At 33.3% G+C, this 19,414-nt stretch overlaps 2 protein-coding genes across 3 annotated transcripts; both read left to right on the plus strand.

Moving 5' to 3' along the window:
• The first annotated feature begins 844 nt into the window (after window positions 1-844).
• On the plus strand, window positions 845-8,518 carry BIM1 (basic helix-loop-helix (bHLH) DNA-binding superfamily protein). 2 transcript variants are annotated; one of them, XM_068608444.2, is made up of 10 exons: window positions 845-1,933; window positions 2,274-2,666; window positions 4,867-4,969; window positions 5,073-5,200; window positions 6,137-6,242; window positions 6,390-6,459; window positions 6,542-6,637; window positions 6,859-7,301; window positions 7,826-7,961; window positions 8,056-8,518. In XM_068608444.2, the coding sequence occupies exons 1-10, from the start codon at window positions 1,918-1,920 to the stop codon at window positions 8,158-8,160; spliced, it is 1,596 nt and encodes a 531-aa protein (XP_068464545.2). In that variant the 5' UTR covers window positions 845-1,917; the 3' UTR covers window positions 8,161-8,518. The 2 variants fall into 2 exon arrangements, with proteins under 2 accessions (XP_068464545.2, XP_068464544.2); XM_068608443.2 differs by having other exon boundaries at window positions 1,099-1,933; window positions 6,856-7,301.
• Window positions 8,519-12,903: 4,385 nt separating this feature from the next.
• On the plus strand, window positions 12,904-13,788 carry LOC137805634 (uncharacterized). Its single transcript, XM_068605575.1, has one exon. The coding sequence runs from the start codon at window positions 12,904-12,906 to the stop codon at window positions 13,786-13,788; it is 885 nt and encodes a 294-aa protein (XP_068461676.1).
• The last annotated feature ends 5,626 nt before the right edge of the window (window positions 13,789-19,414 follow it).

Genomic DNA, 19,414 nt, shown 5'->3' on the forward strand with positions numbered 1-19,414 from the left:
AACCTTCAAAACTCACATGTCTCTGCATAATCAACTCGCTAACGTCACAATTTTCTAAATTTTATCTTAATTACAACTAAATACATAAAACAGCATGTATGGAATTTAACTTATAAAATGCAGGAATCAACATAAAGCGTGGATAGGCAGATGATAAAGTTTCTAATTAATTGCCATGATTCGGTGTCAGTTTGCGCTTTTAATTATTTTACTTGCTAATGCGCATCACTGAATAATATTTGCAGTTTAGGGTTTGAATGGATAAACTGTTTATGATTCAAAATTGCTGAGATTGATATATCGATTTCTGTAGCTAGTAAGAAAGTGACATAATAAGTTTTAAAACATTAAAAATATTATGGTAAAAATAGGATATTAGTTTGTAAGTAAAATATAAATAAAAGTTATGTGGGGTGGGTAAGAGAGGGAGAATCTTGAAGGGCATGCACATGGAGGCATAGGTGATGGCATGATATATATGATGGAAAGGAGAGAAGGGTAGATTTAAAAGTAAAACAAAAAAATAAAAAATGGCGCGTTTGACGGCACAGCCAAAAAGATCCATCATAACATCAGGGGATATGAAGAGTGGAGGTGAGGTGGTGCGGCACGTGACTTTTCCTCCCTCACCACCAACATCTTCTGTTCCTTTTCTCTGTCTTCATTCTTTTTTTTTTTCATCTTTTTTGGATAAAAACCAAACAGGGGAAATGTAAATCCATTTCGAGTTACTTAAAAAAATGGAGGAGTTTAATTAGTAACAGGCACATAATATTGCTAGGGATCTGTGCGCTAATCATCACCTCAGGCCTCTATTTAAGCTTTCTTAATTTCATTTAAGCACGTCAACTACCTCCTGTTCCCGTGTCAACGCTCCCGTTACCCTTCTCTCTCTCTCTCTCACCTCAACTCTTTCACACAACTCAAAAAGGCTTCTCGTTTTGCTATTTAATCACGGGTCACATTTAAACTCTTTAATATTAATTTATAATAAATCACTTTTCATAATATCCTTTTGTTAGATTAATTTTCTCTACGGTACTGCTCTGCTTTCGCCCATACAGTTATATATCCAGCCAGCTATTGCAGAGAAGAAATGAGGTGTCCTTCAAAAGTTAGGCTTCCCTCTCCACCCAGATTAACCTATATGTTCGTGATGAAATTGACATTTTTTATTTGTAAAAAAGAAACTAATTCTGCATGTAAAAAGTTAATTTGAACATTTATATCCTGACAGAATAGATGTTGGTTGAAAGGCTTGATTCGGTATTTTAAAAGTAAATAGCGAAGTTGTTTTATAAAAAATGGTAAAGAATGAAGTTTAAAATTGAAGGAGAGTGAAAGAGTTTAATAAACCGAAACATTCCTGAGAGTGGTGGCAGGGGTTTTAACGATAGAGGAAGGATGAGAAGATTAATAAAGCATGTTTGTTGGTACAGGATGAAAAGTTGGAGGGAGTGAGTGGAGGCGGTGGCCGGGGTTATGAAACGAAGGTAGGTGTTTATTGTTGTGTTACACGTGTGAGTTTTGATGCGTTGTAATTAACGGAGTGGAGGTGTGTAATGCTTACGTATTGGGTAGATGTCTATGTAAGTATTTCTCTCCCTTCTTTCTTTCTCCAACCCAAACAACACTCACACTCCACGATACATACCCTTCCCACCCTCTCTCTCATCTCTTCTCTTTCTCTTCTCTTCCCCTTCCACCCACACTGCATGTGCCTGCTTCTCTTTCTCTTCTCCCTCCACCTTCCTCTACTCCTTCCCCTCACTTTCCCCTTTCCTTTCTCCTCTCACCTCCTCGCTTCTCCTCCACCAATTCAGATCCGCTCACGCCCAACCGCCACCGCCGTCGATCTAGATCTCCTTCCGCCGCACGCTGCCGATTTTTCCAGATTTCCTCCCCGCCACCACCGTCATGACTGCCAACGGAGGTTGCGCCATTAATTACTTCTATCTCTTTTTTTAATTACTTAATTCATTGGACCAACTGTTGTGCACTTTTTTTTTTTTTATATTTCTTTCCTTTCATTTTCCAGTTTTGATCTGTATAATCCCTAATTTCATCACAATTTTGTATCAGTTAAGTGAGACATTATAAAACTCAATTTTATCGTTAAGAAAGAACGGGAGTTCTGTTGCGTTGTGATCCTGTGTGAGAGCGGTTTATAATAAGTTTAGTGTGCTGAGAAGTTGCGAGGAACGAATGAATTAGGTTTGTGTTCCGTTGACTTGCATCGATCTTATTGGCGTTTTTGACCTGTGAACATACAGGGAGTTGTCTGAAGACTCATGATTTCCTGCAGCCACTGGAACGGCTAGAGACGAAGGGGAGTGCGAAGGAAGAAGCCACAGATGAAATATCATGGGTGGTTGAGAAGGCAGGACCCTCCGTTGAGCATCTCTTACCTGGAGGAATTGGGACTTACAGCATTAACCACATTTCGTATGTTAATAATAACAATAACAATAATAATCAAAGGCTTCCGAAAGCAGAGACGTCCCTTTTCGTGCGTCCAGCAACTAGTACGGACAGGAACGATGAGAACTCCAACTGCAGTTCATACACTACTTCCAGCGGTTTCACTTTGTGGGAAGACTCATCGGCGGGGAAGAGGGACAAAACAGGAAAGGAGAATAATTCGGGCGACAAACCCTCTATTGGAGGTAAACCATAAATTTTCTCTATCTCTCTCTCTAGAAAAACTTCACCCAATTTGTTTTAATTTATAAAATAATAATAATTAACATTTATAATTCTTTTTTAAGTTATTATTATTGATTATTACTAATTTTTTTCTTTGATAAAATAAAATAATTTTCATCTTATCTCCATAAATTTCATATCATCATAATTTATTGAATAAATGCTTATTGGATATTTTATCCCACTAGATTTCTGGGGGATTTTCCTTAACCTTTATAAACCTAAATTAAAACAAGGTCAAGCAATCACACTTCCTTCCCTATTTCCGCCCAACGAAATAGAATTTACATACATTTTATAAGACTTAAATATTTTTTTTTCATGAGTAACTACTGAATTTTATTTTTTGTCCTTAAATTTTTTTAAATTTTATTTTCGTGTCGAAAACCTTATCTGAATTATTTCATTTCATTAATTAAAACATTATCCAAACATATTTAGAGGAAAATAAAGTAAAATACTAGACACAATAAAGTTACGAAATATTGTCAAAAACAAAAAAAAAATCATAATTTTTCATAAATAAATAATCATATTAAACTACTTTCAAATTGACAAACTTGTTGTGTATTCTTTTTTGCAAAAATAATACAGTATTCTTAAAGTTTGTTGAAATACTATACTCTACCCACTTGCTTAAAATTAAGCATGGTTTACTTGTTAAAATCTATCATTCCACGTAGATCAGAACCCTCTTTTTATAAGTATTTTAAAAAGTGATTTTCATCATTGTTAAGTCACGTCACTTTTTTTTAAAAAAAATAATTACTCTTGCTTTTATATTTTTATTCGTTCCAAATGTCATTTCTTAATTTTAAGTTGATTTCTTTTTAAAAGTTGATACATTGTATCGAGTTAAGTATAATTTTTCTTTTTGGACAAATACATCTTAATGAATCTAAAATTGAAATGAATTTTAAAGTTTTAAAGCTGTAGATATTCTCTATAAATAAATTGACGAGTGTTGATTTTAGTAATTTCTGTTTTAATTAAGTAAATGACCTGGACCCAAAATGTGGAAGACACTATTAATTTTGTTATTGAGAAAAGGAAACATTTGTTTTAATAAATTTTATGAAACTATGTCCGATTGTTAAGTTTAATAGGACTATTTTACTATTAAAATATGTTTTTATTAAATAATTTAACAGTAAATCATATATTATTTCATCATTAAGCTATACTATTATTGATAAGTTTTATAGGATTAGAGATATATTTTGTTTTAAAGCTATAATGTTATATGAACCAGTTTGAATTTTTTACACACTTATAAATTAAATTATATTTTCATTTTTTAAGATCTATATAAACCATCCTTACATATTTATGGGGAAATTTGGTTATTTATCTTTTTTTTTTTTTAATTTTAAACATGTTATATACCTAATTTCATTCTAGTTTATATTATGGAATATTCAACTATAATTATCATAATAATATATATTAAATTATTTTTTTTTATTTTTTATTTTTAAAACATTTGTACGTGACCAATGCATTTTTTTTAAATATAATTAAAAAAATCGTGAAATACAAGGGACATTTTCTATTATTTTTGGAAATGATATATATCGTGTGTGTGTGTGTTTATATATTCTCTCACGCATTGTTGAGTCACCTACAGAAGAAATAATCTGATTATGTCTAGTTAATATTATTGTCAATTTTAGTTGTTCGTTCATATTATGAATTTTTTACTTTTGTGTTTACAACGGAGGCAATAAAAAAAAATCTTAATATAGATGCTGAGAAATTTAACCAGTAGATGGAAAAAGTCATATATCTTCAATAGGAAAATTATGTTTGTATTATTTAAAAGATTATGAAAAATATATGTTCAAATATTTTTTCATAAGATTATCAAGGTGAAAAAAAAACAACTTCTACATAGTGTGTCTGTTGATTCATGAACTTAAGGTCTAGTAACATGAACTTACATGTGTTCCTTGATTCATTTAAGATTTACATGCAATGCCATAGATAGACCGAAGTAGCGAAATGAACTTGTTAGCCAGACCAAATTCAGTGCTTGTCTATCGGTATTAGGCCATAAAAAAACAGTAGAAATAATGACAGTATTAAATATGAATTGCATAGTATATGCATATATCTAGTCTGTCTATTACAAGCATGTCTAACGGTTTTATTCGGAGACAGAGTGTGCGGCGACAAAACTAGGACAGTGGACATCAACGGAGCGGACCTCGCAGTCGTTTTGCACCAATCATCACGATAGCTTCAGCTCTCGCTCTTCGTCTCAGTTAGTCTCTCTCTCTCTGCCTCCACTTCCATATTTATACGCCTTTTTTTGTCTTCTTAATTTTATTAATGTTTATGTTGTATTTGTGGAATTGAATCAACAGGACAACTGGGCAGAAGAGCCAGAGTTTTATTGAAATGATGAAGTCCGCAAGGGACAGTGCCCAGGATGAAGCCCTGGAGAACGAAGAAACATTTTTTCTCAAGAAAGAACCTTCCAATAACCAAAGAGGTAATTTTTAATATTCCATTCTTGAGAAAGGTGCACCATACCCATTGCCCGTACCTCTTTAATGCAATATGCTCAGCTGGCTCAATAATTTTCATGTTAAATTTCTCTTTTTAGCTGTACAGTTGTAACTAGATATTGGGTTTTATACACAGTATCGGGCATTTTCTGAAATTTCAGGAATTAATAAGTTTTAAATTTATTACTATGAATGAATCAGTAGCTAAACAAACAGTTTTTTTTATTCTCTAATTTTAAAAACATATTATTTATTCATCATTTTTATGATATTTTTTTAATATTTTATTTTATTTTGTCCCATTGTATATATACATATATATAATTTTATCTCACATTTTTTTTTCTTCTTTACCTCTCTCTATGTTGTATGAAAATATCAGAAAAACATTAATTTGTGTGATCTCGTTCTTTATTTAAAGAGTCTTCACTTATAATTTTTATAGTTTTTAATAAATTTTAACTAATAATAGAAAATGTGTTAGAAGAAGTTTATTATAAATAAAAATATTGTACAATTACATTTCTCTTTGTTCAAGTAATATTTGGGAGACTTTAGTGAGGAGTCTCAAGCCAAAACAAGTCGAATTTGTGATGCTTTCCGGTGATACATTTTTTTTTAATTTATTTATTCTTATTCTATTTTTTATTATTGCTTTCCGGTGATACTTAGCATCAACTATATCTTTTATTTAATAATTATTCTTCCTATGTCTTCGCTTTTGTGTTTTAATTTTAATATAAAGAGGGAGTAAGGAGAAAATTTTGAGTACAACAACCACTTTTTAATTTTTATTTTTGTAATTACATCGTTTTGGCCGGGCTGAGAAGGAAATTGACGCAGGTTTTTTATTATTTGTTCTAAAAGTCATTTGTTTAAAATTTTCTGACCAAGTTAATTTATGTGATTATTTTCGACAGATCTGACGGTGAAAGTGGATGGTAAGAGTACCGATCAAAAGCCAAACACACCAAGATCAAAACACTCTGCAACAGAACAGCGGAGAAGGAGCAAAATTAATGACAGGCATGTGTTACCTGCCAATGCTGGCTTAAAGGGACTTTCCTTTTTACTTTATTATTTATGAACTGAATATAAACTAACATAGTTAAAAAGCAAATTTCCTTACAGTGTTCATAGTCTTCTGACAGAACATTTGAATTAATCATGCAGATTCCAAATGCTAAGAGAGCTTATTCCACACAGTGACCAAAAGAGGGACAAAGCATCTTTTTTATTAGAGGTACATTCATGTCAGATGATATAGTTTTTATGTTATAAGATTGCAATATTTCTGATTAGTGCTCAATCTGAAATATTTCTAGGTCATTGAGTATATTCATTTTTTACAAGAGAAGGTGCACAAGTATGAAGGTTCATTTCAAGGGTGGAGTAACGAGCAAGAAAAATTGATGCCATGGGTAAATACCAAATATACCTATCATAAGCTGCGCAGGATTTAAAGGAAAAAAACATTACCTTCCTTGAGATATTTACTATTTCCTATCATTTAAATCGCATATCTCTGTTGGTTTCATTCATTAGTACGAATAGCCTGTTGCAACGAATTTGAATTTAGAAATATAATAACGATTTTCGAACCATCCAAAAACTTATTTTGCAATTTTTTATTTTATAGCAGAGAAATAATGACAAGCCAGCAGAAAGCTTTCAACATCGTGGCACTGATAATGGGTCAAGTCCATCTCCAACACTGCTTTTTGCTTCAAAGAATGAGGAGAAAAATATTAGCATCTCCCCAACAATTCCTGGGAGTACCCAGAATGTAGAATCTGGCTTGAGTACACCAACTACCTCCAAGACAATGGACCATCAGGCTGGAATAATGAACAAGGCTTTTCCAATTCCTATTTCTTCACAGCTAAATTTCTTCTCTCCAGCACAAATGAGCGGTCCAGGTGGCTTAGTGTCTCAGCTCGCGCATAGACCGGGTTCTGATGCCGAGAACAAATATCAACCTTCAGTGGAGTGTCAGACCATGGCGGCTACCAGTGAAAAGCTGAAAGAGAAAGAACTCGCTATTGAAGGTGGTGCAATTAGCATATCAAGTGTGTACTCAAAAGGGTGAGGATTTATATTATGTGTATTTGTTTTGTGTATAATAAGAAAACATTTTCGAAATCGCCATACCATTTTGAACTTATGTTGGTCAGTTGGGCATAAAAATGGATCTATTCTCTAGTAATCATTCATTTAAAGGGAACGGAGATGTGGCAGGTGTTATGGAGACATGCTCTTTAATAACTTATTATTGTTTCATCGTACTTATCTTGATCCTAGGATGATGCTGAAGAGTCACTGGATTATGCTATGCAACCTTAATTTAGACTAAATTCACTTCTTTCTGTGATTAGGATTTCCAATTCATCTCTTTGTATTAGATCAGTTGTCTCATGCAATGATGGTATAGAGTGCTGCTCTGTTCCATTCAAACAATTAATTATGCAGTATTAGAAACTAGTCCAAATAATTTTCTCAACATTTTTGTGGACCCGGTCGGTCTTAGCAATGAGGATAGCAAAGCAACGGTGATTTGTAGGAGCATTTTGATTATAACATACTAAGATAAATGTATTATACTTGGACAGGTTGCTGCATACGCTTACACATGCACTGCAAAGTTCAGGGGTGGATTTGTCACAGGCTAGCATCTCAGTGCAAATTGAACTTGGTAAGCAGGCAAACATCAGACCAACAATACCAGTGTCAGTGTGTGGTGCTAAGGTATATTGACACTCTAATTACCCATTTGCCGGGTCTTTGTTTCGAACATATGCTACATTGTACATTATCTAATTTGTGGACGATGTTCCCCTAGGATGGTGAAGTACCTTCTAACAACCAAAAGGTGATGCGCTCTAGAGTTGCTAGCTCTGGGAAGTCTGACCAAGCAATTAAGAAGCTAAAGATCTGCAGAAATTAATTGGACCGTTATATTCATTCTTTCCTTATTATAATTTTCATTAATTATTAATTATTTGGGGTAACTTTTTAAAATTAATTTTTGAAAGGGGTATTTATGTCTTCTGCTGGCCTGCTATCCTGCGAGGGTGAGATCGACTGTACATTCAGCGTCTTCTTAGTTTGTTGGGATCGTTAGGCTCACCCCAACAGAATAATATGAATCATATAAATATAAAAGGCTTCCATACTAATTGAGAAGCTATTTTTTAACCACAGCTTCTATTCATGTAAAGTTTGTAAACTGAGTCCTTTATTTGCTCAATATTGTTGGACATTTCGTTTTCCTGGTATTGTTTAACATTGGTTTTGGCGCTCTACTGAATTCTTATGAAATGGTGTAAACTACAACGAAACCTATTATATATTTAGAATGTTTGGATACTATAATAGCCAAGAAAAGTTGATAAGGGATCAAAGTTAGAAAACTATAAGAACGCAACTATTGAAACGATTTGAATCACGATTGTGTTTTGAACGCAACTATAAGTTTGAAGGTTCCCCCTTGCTTACGGTATTTTAAAATTTAAAAACCTTCATGACCGTGGAACCAAAACAGTCATTATGTCGATTACAAGCATATCAAAATATTACAGAAAAATAAAACTTCTGTCTGTCTGTCAATATCCTCAATTTATTCAAAGGTGTTATCTATATCATTAACAAAATAAGACGATGAAAATTTTAATGTTGGTTTTTTATACTGAAGTTTTACCCATAGACTTCCCTGAGTATCCACACATGTTCATTTCAATTTCAATTCAAATTTTATTTTTTCATATATTATTTAATGAATTAAATAGATTGTTCATATGTAAGTTGAATCTAAAAAAATCTGAATGTATATTTGTAAAGGTAATTTAAGCTTGAGTCTTGCATGACCGATGCGGTTTGTAAAAATAGAAGTGCGTTTAAAGTATATGTTATACAAACAACTTTATTTTTAGTTAAGCAATGCGACCCAAGTTTAACTAAAAAAAATAAAAATAAAAATAAATTATTAATAGTGTAAAATTTAAGAGAAAGAGTTAAGGTGAGTATATGTGGCTTGCATTACATTGTATATTAGGATTTGGGCCCATTCAAAAGTCAACAATTAGTCGCTTTTATGTTACAGCTTTTGAAATAGCAACTCACTTAATTAATTAGTCAATTAATTATTAGTCACTTAATTGATAATGGCTCATGTTAACGGTTGTGAATTGAGACAAACGTTGAAGATGAAAGCAACATGCATTAATATAAGCTGTGTTATGAAAGGTGAATAAATAATTTGCTACTTATGAAAATCCCTGGGTTAGTGTTACCATTAGCACCATTTGTGACATTATCTTTAGGTGTTTAGATAATTTATAGAATTGGAAAAACTTTCCCTGTTTCCATCTATTCAAACTCTGTTTGATTTGACAAAAACAATCCTTCAAAGCACTCAAAGAAGATACTCCATCATCTGTTGTCTGCATTTTAAAAAAAAATTTGAATGCAAATCCTAATTTGGGCGTGACGGAGGATTATGGTTTGAGAAAAAGGTGGTTTGAAATTGTGTGTTTGCCACTTTGATGCTGTGAACAAATTAGGAGTTGACTATGATGAATGGTGAAGTGTTTAACAGTTGAATATATACAACGCACTACTATTCTGCAATTTGCATAATGCCGACACCTTACACGAAGAAACTCACCTCAATTGGTGGCTTTCAATTCTTAATTTCATTATGTTTCGTGATTTTAATTATTATAAAAATCTACAAAACTATATAAATTGATCTAGTATATCTCCCTTTAAGTTCATGTCATCAAGCAAGTAAATAAATGCATATAGTGTTATATGTAAAGTGAATCACATTAAAATGGCTGAGTTTTCTAGAAATTTATGAAAATATTTTTTTAAAAATACTAAATAGATTATTGTGTTTTGAACTATGTAGTACAAATACTGATACGGACACTAAAATACGTATAATTTCTAAAATATAGGACACAGGGACACGAATGTATATATTATATCATTATGAATTTTATAAATTAACAATGAAGATTTATCTGTACAAGTATGTTTCAATCTTTTTTTTAGCAGAAAGATGTTTTTTCATTGTTGTTTCAAAATGATTTGTTTCTTATTTTTATAATTGTAATAAAAATTTATACAATAAATTTGAGTTTTTAGAAAATTAATGTATTTCTTTTCTTTAAAATTGTGTAAGAATCGTGTTAAAATTGTTAGAAATCTAACAAATATTTTTTGAATTAGACATTTCAATGATAAGTGTTCAATGAATGTCGTGTCCGATACGTATGTCCGACACGGACATGCTATCTAATAGAAGTGTCCGAGCTTCATACGTTTTGAAGCTCATTTCAAGACACATTTTTTTATTAGAAGAGACATATAAAAAGGAGTTTTAGGAAAATGTTGAATATATTTTTTTTATATTGAAAAAAGTTGATCTTGTGAATAACAATGACTGCATTGTACTATTTAGGTAATTCTTCGAAAAATCATTGTGAAGTACAGCAGTTGGTCGAAAATGTAAAATGTGAGCTTGAAGAGGACTTCCATTGAAGGCAAAATGTTAAATTTTAGGAGCAGGAATTGCATGTGCAGTGAGTGCATGGCTTGTCTTCTTCCTTGCATCACTTCAATCTTCAACTCAGAATCGTTTGTAGTTATTTGTTGCATTGAAACATTGTGTGTTGCTGTGGACACCTACCTTATCCTCTTCCTGTGCCCGGATATTGTGGTAAAAACAATGCACACTATCAATCACATGCACTTCATTCAATTTCTTTTTCTTTATCAAATTTCTTTCTTCAAATTCTTTATTTTAGTCTGCACCAATAAAAAACTTAATACAAATTTTCTCAAAAAAACTATTGAAGTCATCACAGATTAAACTTGTCATATTTTAAAATTAATAAAAACTGATTTAACTGAAAAAACAAAAACCGCTTTATAGTGATGTGTGATTGGGAGTGGTAACTGTTTCTGACTATAATTTGGTGCTTTTGATATGTATTATTTATTGGGAAATGTGCATATCATCGTCAACTGAGACTGTGCATTAGATTGTTTGTTGGGACAAAGATGTTGACTTTGTTGTATTTAGGTTGACTATTTGGGACCCAAAATCTTAATAAGATGTTGTGTTCTGGTGGTATGTGTTTGTCTTTTACATAAATTTTAGAATGTAAAAACTAAAAAAATGATTTTAGATAATTTAAGAAGTAGTTTTTTTTTTTCATTTGAAGGCTACGTAAAATGCTTACTAAATATACTGTTTCTTCTTCTTTTCACTTCCCCACTATTCATGCTTTTATATTTCAGAAATTCCTACTACTTTCTAATGCTTTTCATGTCATTTCTTTCTCTTTTTTCTTTGCATCAACAATATTTAGTTTTTTTACTCTATTGCTCACATATTTATCTTCCTTTTTTTTTCTTCACTACCTTTTTGTTTCTCCTACGGTTTGGGTTGTTTATTAACTTAGCTAATATATATATATATATATATATATATATATATATATATATATATATATATCAATTAATAAATGAAAAATAAAACTATAAGATTGAAAACTTAATAATTAAAATTTATCATGAACAGAAAGATTTTTTTTTAATTAAACTCGTTTTTATGATTTAAAATTTAAAATTTAAATTATAATTTCTAATTTTAATGATAGATTTCTCTTAATTCTCTTTTTGTTGAAGCGATTCAAACTATGAAAATTTTATCCAAGAGGACAAAAAATAATCTTAATATATAAAATGAAAAAAAATAATGACGTAAACAATTTTCTCACGAAATTAAGGTCACCTCTATAAGTATATATTAAATAAATTTGTAAATATAAAAACACTAAAATATTTATAATTAATAGTTAAAAAACGTGATATTGAAAAGTTAATAATTGGATTTATCATTGACAACGAATAAAAAAAGTAAAAAATTAAATTTAACTTATTTTAAAATTGAAAAATCATGGACTTAGTTTTAATTGATAGATTTATTTAGTTTTTCTTTTATTTAACTCATTTAAAATATAAAATTTAGTATATAGTAACAAAAAATAAAAAATAATATATGAAGACTTTTACTAAAAAAAAACGAAACTTTATTTATAAAAGGAAGTGTGGAGTAAAAAATTTCCTTAAAAAATTATTACTTGTCTAAGTTTACATTAAAAATAATTAATAAATAAATAAATAAATAAAACTAAGCAATAATAAAATATTGAAAATTCAGTAATCAAAGTTTTGTTAAAATATTTTGTCTCTCAATCTTCCAACTAATATTGTTTAACTGAACAATTCATAATAAATTAATATTTTCTCGGAGAAAAGAATACGAAGAAGGAATACGTGCGTCGTGCGCCTCGCCGTGTCGCTGCAGCCACCTGCGAGTGGTTCGTCCTTTTGCGGCTGTCCCGTCGGGTGTCGCAGCTGGTCCACCCATATTGCGCCGCGCTGGTTCTCTCCACCGAGATTGTGAAAAAGTGGTGCCCTAATTCCTCAAATCGGAACCTCACCGCCCCAGCCTTAATTCCGATCAACACCTTCGCAGTCCAGCACAAAGGTGATTGGTTGAAACGAAACTTCAATTGACGGAGCTCCAAGCACCGCCAGCAAAACCCTAATTTGAAGATTTGGGGGTTTTAGGGTTTTGCGGAAGTTTTTGGCGGCAACTTGTTAGCCTTTTAAAATGGTGGAGGGCTCTGCGGGTTTCCTCCTTCCATGGACTTGTTTGATCGATCGAAAAGTTTGTCCTGATAATAAAGTATATTCCATGTCCGGTCAAAGGAAGACTTTTGCTCAGGCTTTGGGAAATACATGTGATATTTCTTTGTCCCAACTACCTACCCCTTGTATTAAGGGTGACATGATTGCTGTCCAGATTGATGGGGCAGATTACTTGGCTGGTCTTGAGGATTGCAAAACCCATCTCCATGGTTGGGTTATTCTATCTAAGGGGAATAAACTTCTCACACACCTGGATTTAACTAAAAAGTTGCAGCCGGTGTGGAAAGCTCTTGGACCATGGAAAGCAATTCCTCTTGGAAAGGGTTTCTATGAGTTTGAATTCGCTTCTATAGAAGACATGAGATGGGCCCTCGGAATGGGTTCCCTCAAGTTATCTCCTGGTTTATTGAGATTGTTTGCCTGGACAAAAGACTTTGTCCCAGCTACCATGAAGAATACCAAAACTCAGACATGGGTTAGAATCTACCATTTGCCTTTGGAGTATTGGAAACCAAATACAATATATTCCATCGTTAGAGGCCTTGGTACTCCTTTGTCTTTGGATGAGCATACTATGAGAAAGAATAGGGGTATGTTTGCTAGAGTGTTGGTGGATATTGATCTTCTGTCCCCTCTCTCCGATCAACTTTTGGTTGAACGTCCAGACTTTGCTTTTGTAGCTGGTGTGGAATATGAATGGCTCCCTCCTTTTTGCTCTCATTGTAAGATGATTGGGCACGAGCTTGCTCAGTGTGGGCGATCCATGACCAGGGTCGTGTTCTTGGGCCTCAACATAAACCTTCTCAGAAGACATCTTCTGATGAACGGGACCAAGGGAGGACCGTGATTCCTAAACAACGTAAAGAATATAGGAAAAAAGATCCGGAGACAAAACTCGTGGAAGGCCTCATTGATAAGTTGAAAGTTGATGAAACAGATGGAGGGGAGGATGTTTTTGCAGATATGCCTCCTCTTGAAGATGCTTCAGATCATGATAGGTCCTCACCCAAGCAGGGGTTGTCCACTCCCACTTTGGACTCACTTGCTGTTATGCAAGCTAAGGACTCAGTCAAATTCAACAACTTTTATTGATGATCATCATGTGGAGGTATCTGTTCCTGTGATTGTACCATCTCCGTTGCGTACTACCTCTCCTCAGAGGGTTAAATCACATGCGGATACTAATGCTCCAGTTCCTAATGTGGAGGTCTCTGCTATTGTGACTGTACCATCTCAGTCGCCTCATCCCTCCCCTCGAAAGGCTAAATATCTTGGGGATGTTAAAGCAATATCGTTGGTCCTTCAAAATCACTTTTCTTCTCTTGATGGTTTGGAAACTACAGATGTGGGAGTTGATTCTCATATTGGAGCGTCAACTATTCCGCCTACCATTGTTGGAATTAATTCTGATCATATTGAAAATCAGGTTGTTTCAAAATTTTGGACGGACTCTAATGACATGGAGGAGGATGACAGTGATAATGGGGAGGAAACAGTTCGCACTAAAAGAAAACCAAGGAGACCACCTAAGGGGACTGGTAAATCCAGGAAAACTGCTAAGGCAGTTCTCTCTACAACGTCGCAATGAAGGTCTCTTCATTTTTTTGGAATGTCAGAGGATTGGGGAACCACAAAACTGTGGAGATGTTGCTTAGTTTACTTAACCTACATAAACCTCTCCTGGTTTTTCTTGCTGAACCCATGATGTCGTACACTAATGCTTTCGACGTCCTTTTCAAATCTCTTAATATGCATTTGGTGGCTACGTCTCCTATTGTTAATAAAGTTGCTAAGCTTTGGTGTTTGTCGGTTCCTAATCTTGTCCAAAATTTCTTGGTTAATGATCAATTTATCTCTGTAACTTGTCGTCTGGAGGATAAGAGTTTTAGCTTTGCAGGTGTTTATGGTGCTACCACATACTTGTCTAGACGATTTTTATGGAGGGATCTTAGTTTCTTCACAGGGCCTTGGTGTATTCTGGGAGATTTTAATGCTGTGCTCTCGGCGGATGACTGTAAAGGGGGGGTGGCTCCTAATCAGGTTTCTTGTAATGAATTCCTGGACTGGATTAATACTAATGATCTTTCTTGTATGCTTTTTACTGAATCTTGTTATACTTGGTGTAACGGAAGGAGAGGGTTGCATAGAATTCACAGAAGACTGGATAGGGATTTATGTAATGGAGTGTGTCTGGATGAATGGGAATCTTGTTCTTATCAGGTTCTTATTAAAAATTGTTCTGATCATTCCCCTATTCTTGCTAGTCTTGCTAGTAATTCTTTGCGGAAGGTTAGCAATTTTCGTTTCTTTTCGATGTGGCTTCAGGACACTTCGTGTCTAAAGCTTATTCATGATTCTTGGGCTAATCAGGTTGTTGGTTGTCCTATGTTTATCTTGCAACATAAGTAAAAAAGGTTGAAACTTGAGCTCCGAGACTGGAATAAAAATTCTTTTGGTAATGTTCATAATGGAGTTCTTCTTAAGCAGGACATCCTTCTTGGTATTCAAAAAAGCTTAGAGACTGCTAGTTTGTCTGATAGTGGCGGACTTCTCTGTCAATAAAAGATTGCTAAGGAGGAGTTTGATCATGCTCTTCACTGTCAATATTTGTTTTGGAAAGAAAGGGCTAGGATGTTATGGTTCAAGGATGGAGATCGAAATACTGCTTTTTTCCATGCGGTGGTCAAAAGGAGATATAATTCTAGTGGGATTCATCATCTACGGATTGATAATGAGGTTACGGAGGATCCTAAAATCATTGAGGATCATATTTTGGACTTTTATAAAAATCTTTATGCTGAGTCTATTTCTAATGTTCTGGATACTGATAATATGGAAGATTTTATTGGTTCTTATATTCCTGCGATGGTTTCCTCTGAGGAGAATATGATGTTGATTAAGTGTCCAGATTTCTCTGAAATTAAAAATGCTGTTTTTAATCTTAACGGTAATAGTGCTCCTGGCCCTAATGGTTTTGGTGGTGTTTTCTATCATTCTTGCTGGGAAATTATTGGGACAGATGTTTGCAATGCTGTTCAACAGTTTTTTAAACAAAACTGGGTTCTTCCTGGAATGAATAGTAATGTGATATCTCTTATTCCAAAGGTTCAGGGTGCTGATTCCATTAAAGATTACAGGCCAATTGCTGTTGCTAATTTCAAGTTTAAGATTATTTCCAAGATACTGGCGGATAGGCTTGCACTTGTGGCTTCTAGAATCATTTCTCCTAATCAATATGGATTTGTACAGGGTAGACAGATTCAGGATTGCATTGGTATTGCTTCTGAAGCTATTAACCTGCTTTCTAAAAAGGTTAGAGGAGGTAATGTGGCTTACAAAGTTGATATTCATAAAGCTTTTAACACTCTAAGTTGGAAGTTCTTATTATTAGTTTTAAAACGCTTTGGTTTTCACCCCTCATTTGTCGGTTGGATTAGTACAATTCTCCGTTCAGCTATGCTTTCTATAAGAATAAGTGGTAGTTTGGTGGGGTTTTTTCCTTGCAGTCGAGGGGTAAGACAAGGTGATCCATTGTCTCCTTTACTTTTCTGTCTTGCAGAGGAAGTTCTTAGTAGAGGTCTCTCTAAGCTTGTGAATGATAAGAAGATTTTAAATATGGTCAGTCCGCACGGTTATCTCACTCCCTCTCATATTTTGTATGCTGATGACATATTTATTTTTTGTAGGGGGGATATTAAGTCTCTTAGAAATTTGAGTTCTTTTCTTAAAACATATGGTGATTTTTCTGGTCAATATATTAATAACTCTAAAAGTAGTTTCTTCACCATGGATAATTCTCCAAGATTTGTCACCAAAATTCAAAATATTCTTTCCTGTAGTCATGGTTGTTTGCCTTTCAATTATTTAGGAGTGCCTATCTTTGTTGGTGCTCCAAAGTGTCGGTTTCTTCAACCTTTGGCTGATAAAGTTAAATTGAAGCTAGCATCTTGGAAAGGTAAATCTCTTAGCATGATGGGTCGAATTCAGCTGGTCAATACAGTGATTACTGGATCTCTAGCTTATAGTTTTAATATGTATAAGTGGCCTGTTTCACTTATTAAGCAAGTTGAGCAGTGGTGTCAGAATTTTATTTGGACTGGTGATATTCTGAAAAAAGGTATTGCTACCGTTAATTGGGGGAAAATTTGTTCACCTCTTGAGGATGGAGGCTTGAATATCATTAATCTTCATCATGAAAATAATGCATATCTTCTTAAGCTTGCTTGGAACTTTGCTTATAGCGACAAACCTTGGTCTTTACTCTTGAAAGCCAGGGTTCTTAAATCAAAATATGAATTTCGAACGGTTTATAGATCTTCCTTTCTCTGGCCTGGAATTAAGCAATTTTATTCTACCATACTTGACTATACTTATTGGACTGTTGGTACATGTTCTTTTATTAATTTCTGGAATGATAAATGGTGCTCTACTACTTCTTTAGCAAATATTGCAGGGTTATCTGATGGTGTTAGCATTCCGGATACAGTCTCTCAATTTTGGACTGGTTGTGATTGGAATATTCCCTTCTCTTTACAGCAGATGCCTCTTTTTTTTATCATATCATGATTAGAGAGGAACAGGATATTCCTAATTGGATTCTAAATGAGTCTGGTCGTTTCACTCTTAAATCGGCTAGGACTTTTTTCTTGGAACCAGGAGTTCCAGGTGATTGGGGTAAATTCATTTGGTCTTCATCTATTCCGCCTTCCAAAACTCTAGTACTCTGGAAAATTTTTCATGGGCGACTTCCTACAGATCAACATATTTAGAATAAGGGTTTGCATATATGTTCTATGTGTTCGCTTTGTGAAAAGCAAGAGGAATCTATTCAACATCTATTTTTTTAATGTTCTAACACATTGCATATTTGGAGTTGGGTACGACAAATTTTTCTTACTTCTCATTTCTCTAATAAGGATGATCTACTTTCTTTTATTAAGAGTGATGGTAGTCCTTTGGTTAAATTGATTAAGCTTGCGGTGATAACCTTTTCTATATGGATGATATGGCGTATGAGGAATTATGCTAGATTTCAGGATAAGATTGGGGTTTCTAAGGCTATTTCGATAATTAAAGATTTAACTTGTCTAGTGGGAAATTCGTCTAAAGCTTCAATGAAGAATGATATGTTGGACTTCAACGTGATTAAGTTTTTCGGTATTAAGACTCGTAGTGGTAAAGTTCTTCGTCCTCTTCCTATTAGATGGGAATTTCCTTTACCAGGCTGGGTCAAAATTAATACTGATGGGGCTGCTAAGGGGTATCCTGGTCTTGCTACTTGTGGAGGTATTTTTCGTGGGAGTATGGGAGAATTTATTGGTGCTTTTTCAGCGTTTCTTGAAGTTCAAACTGCTTTAGTTGCTGAGTTTTATGGTGTTATACATGCTATGGAGGAAGCTCAAAAAATGGGACTTACTAATGTCTGGCTTGAATGTGATTTTGCCTTGGTTTGTGCTGCGTTTACTGCTAGGACTAATGTTCCGTGGATGCTTCAGAATCGATGAAATACTTGTCTTAATTTTTGTGGGACAATCAGGTTTAGGGTAACTCATATTTTTCGTGAAGGGAATGCGTGTGCTGATAAGTTGGCTAATTTAGGATTTATTCATAGAAAATCTTTTCATTGGTATAATAGACTCCCAGCTAGTCTGTTCTTAGAATTCTTTATGAATAGGTATAATCTACCTATGTATCGTTTGTGTTAACATATGGGTTTTGGTCTAATCTCCCCATATTTTTGTATTTTCTTTCTTTTTTCTTTTTTTAATAATATTTTTTTCATGTGATGGCAGATAATTGTTGTTACTTGAGGTGTCAGCTTAACTGAGATGTCAAGTTGCATAGTGATACCTAACACGAAAACTTTATAAAAAAAAATATTGAAAATTAATCAATAATTCAAAAATCGAAACATAACATCTTATCTTAACTTATTTTAAATTTAAACAGATATACAATTGTTTCAAATATTTATATCAATTAACTCCTTATTTGAATGCTGTCATACTGAATTTGAAGTGGGTCTCCTCTATATAAACTTTTGCTTTTTATTACGATTGACTGCATAATAGAAGTTATCAAACTATGTAAGAACGGTGTTTCAATGTTTAATTTACCTTTCTTTTGGAAACCTGTCGTTGTTTTAATATCGTTTCTTAAACTCTGAATATTCCAATTATAAACTAAAAGTTAATCTCTATTGAAATTACTTAACTTTTTAAAGAATAATATATTTTTTGTTAACCACTTCTAATGTTGTGTTTTATTCATGGGACTCTAATTTTATATTGTGACGACAACTTGAATAGGAAAGTAGAAATGTTTCTAAAATAGAGAAATTCCTTGTACATGTTTGAGGAGTATTCTTTTATGTTTTAGAAGTGGTTAAATGTATAGATTCATACAACTATATAAGTGGTCATGCAAATTTATGTATCTAATTATTTCATTATGAGGATATTGCAATTTTTTTC

Source organism: Phaseolus vulgaris, chromosome 3, assembly GCF_051622355.1.
Source record: "Phaseolus vulgaris cultivar YP4 chromosome 3, ASM5162235v1, whole genome shotgun sequence".
Lineage (NCBI taxonomy): Eukaryota > Viridiplantae > Streptophyta > Magnoliopsida > Fabales > Fabaceae > Phaseolus > Phaseolus vulgaris.

Bases quoted from the DNA above. Each gene is read 5' to 3' on its own strand.
- BIM1 (XM_068608443.2), top strand. The intron at 5,201-6,136 runs GTAATTTTTAAT...TATTTTCGACAG, and splicing joins ACCTTCCAATAACCAAAGAG to ATCTGACGGTGAAAGTGGAT. The intron at 6,243-6,389 runs GCATGTGTTACC...TTAATCATGCAG, and splicing joins AGGAGCAAAATTAATGACAG to ATTCCAAATGCTAAGAGAGC.
- LOC137805634 (XM_068605575.1), top strand. From the start codon at position 12,904: ATGGTGGAGGGCTCTGCGGGTTTCCTCCTTCCATGGACTTGTTTGATC.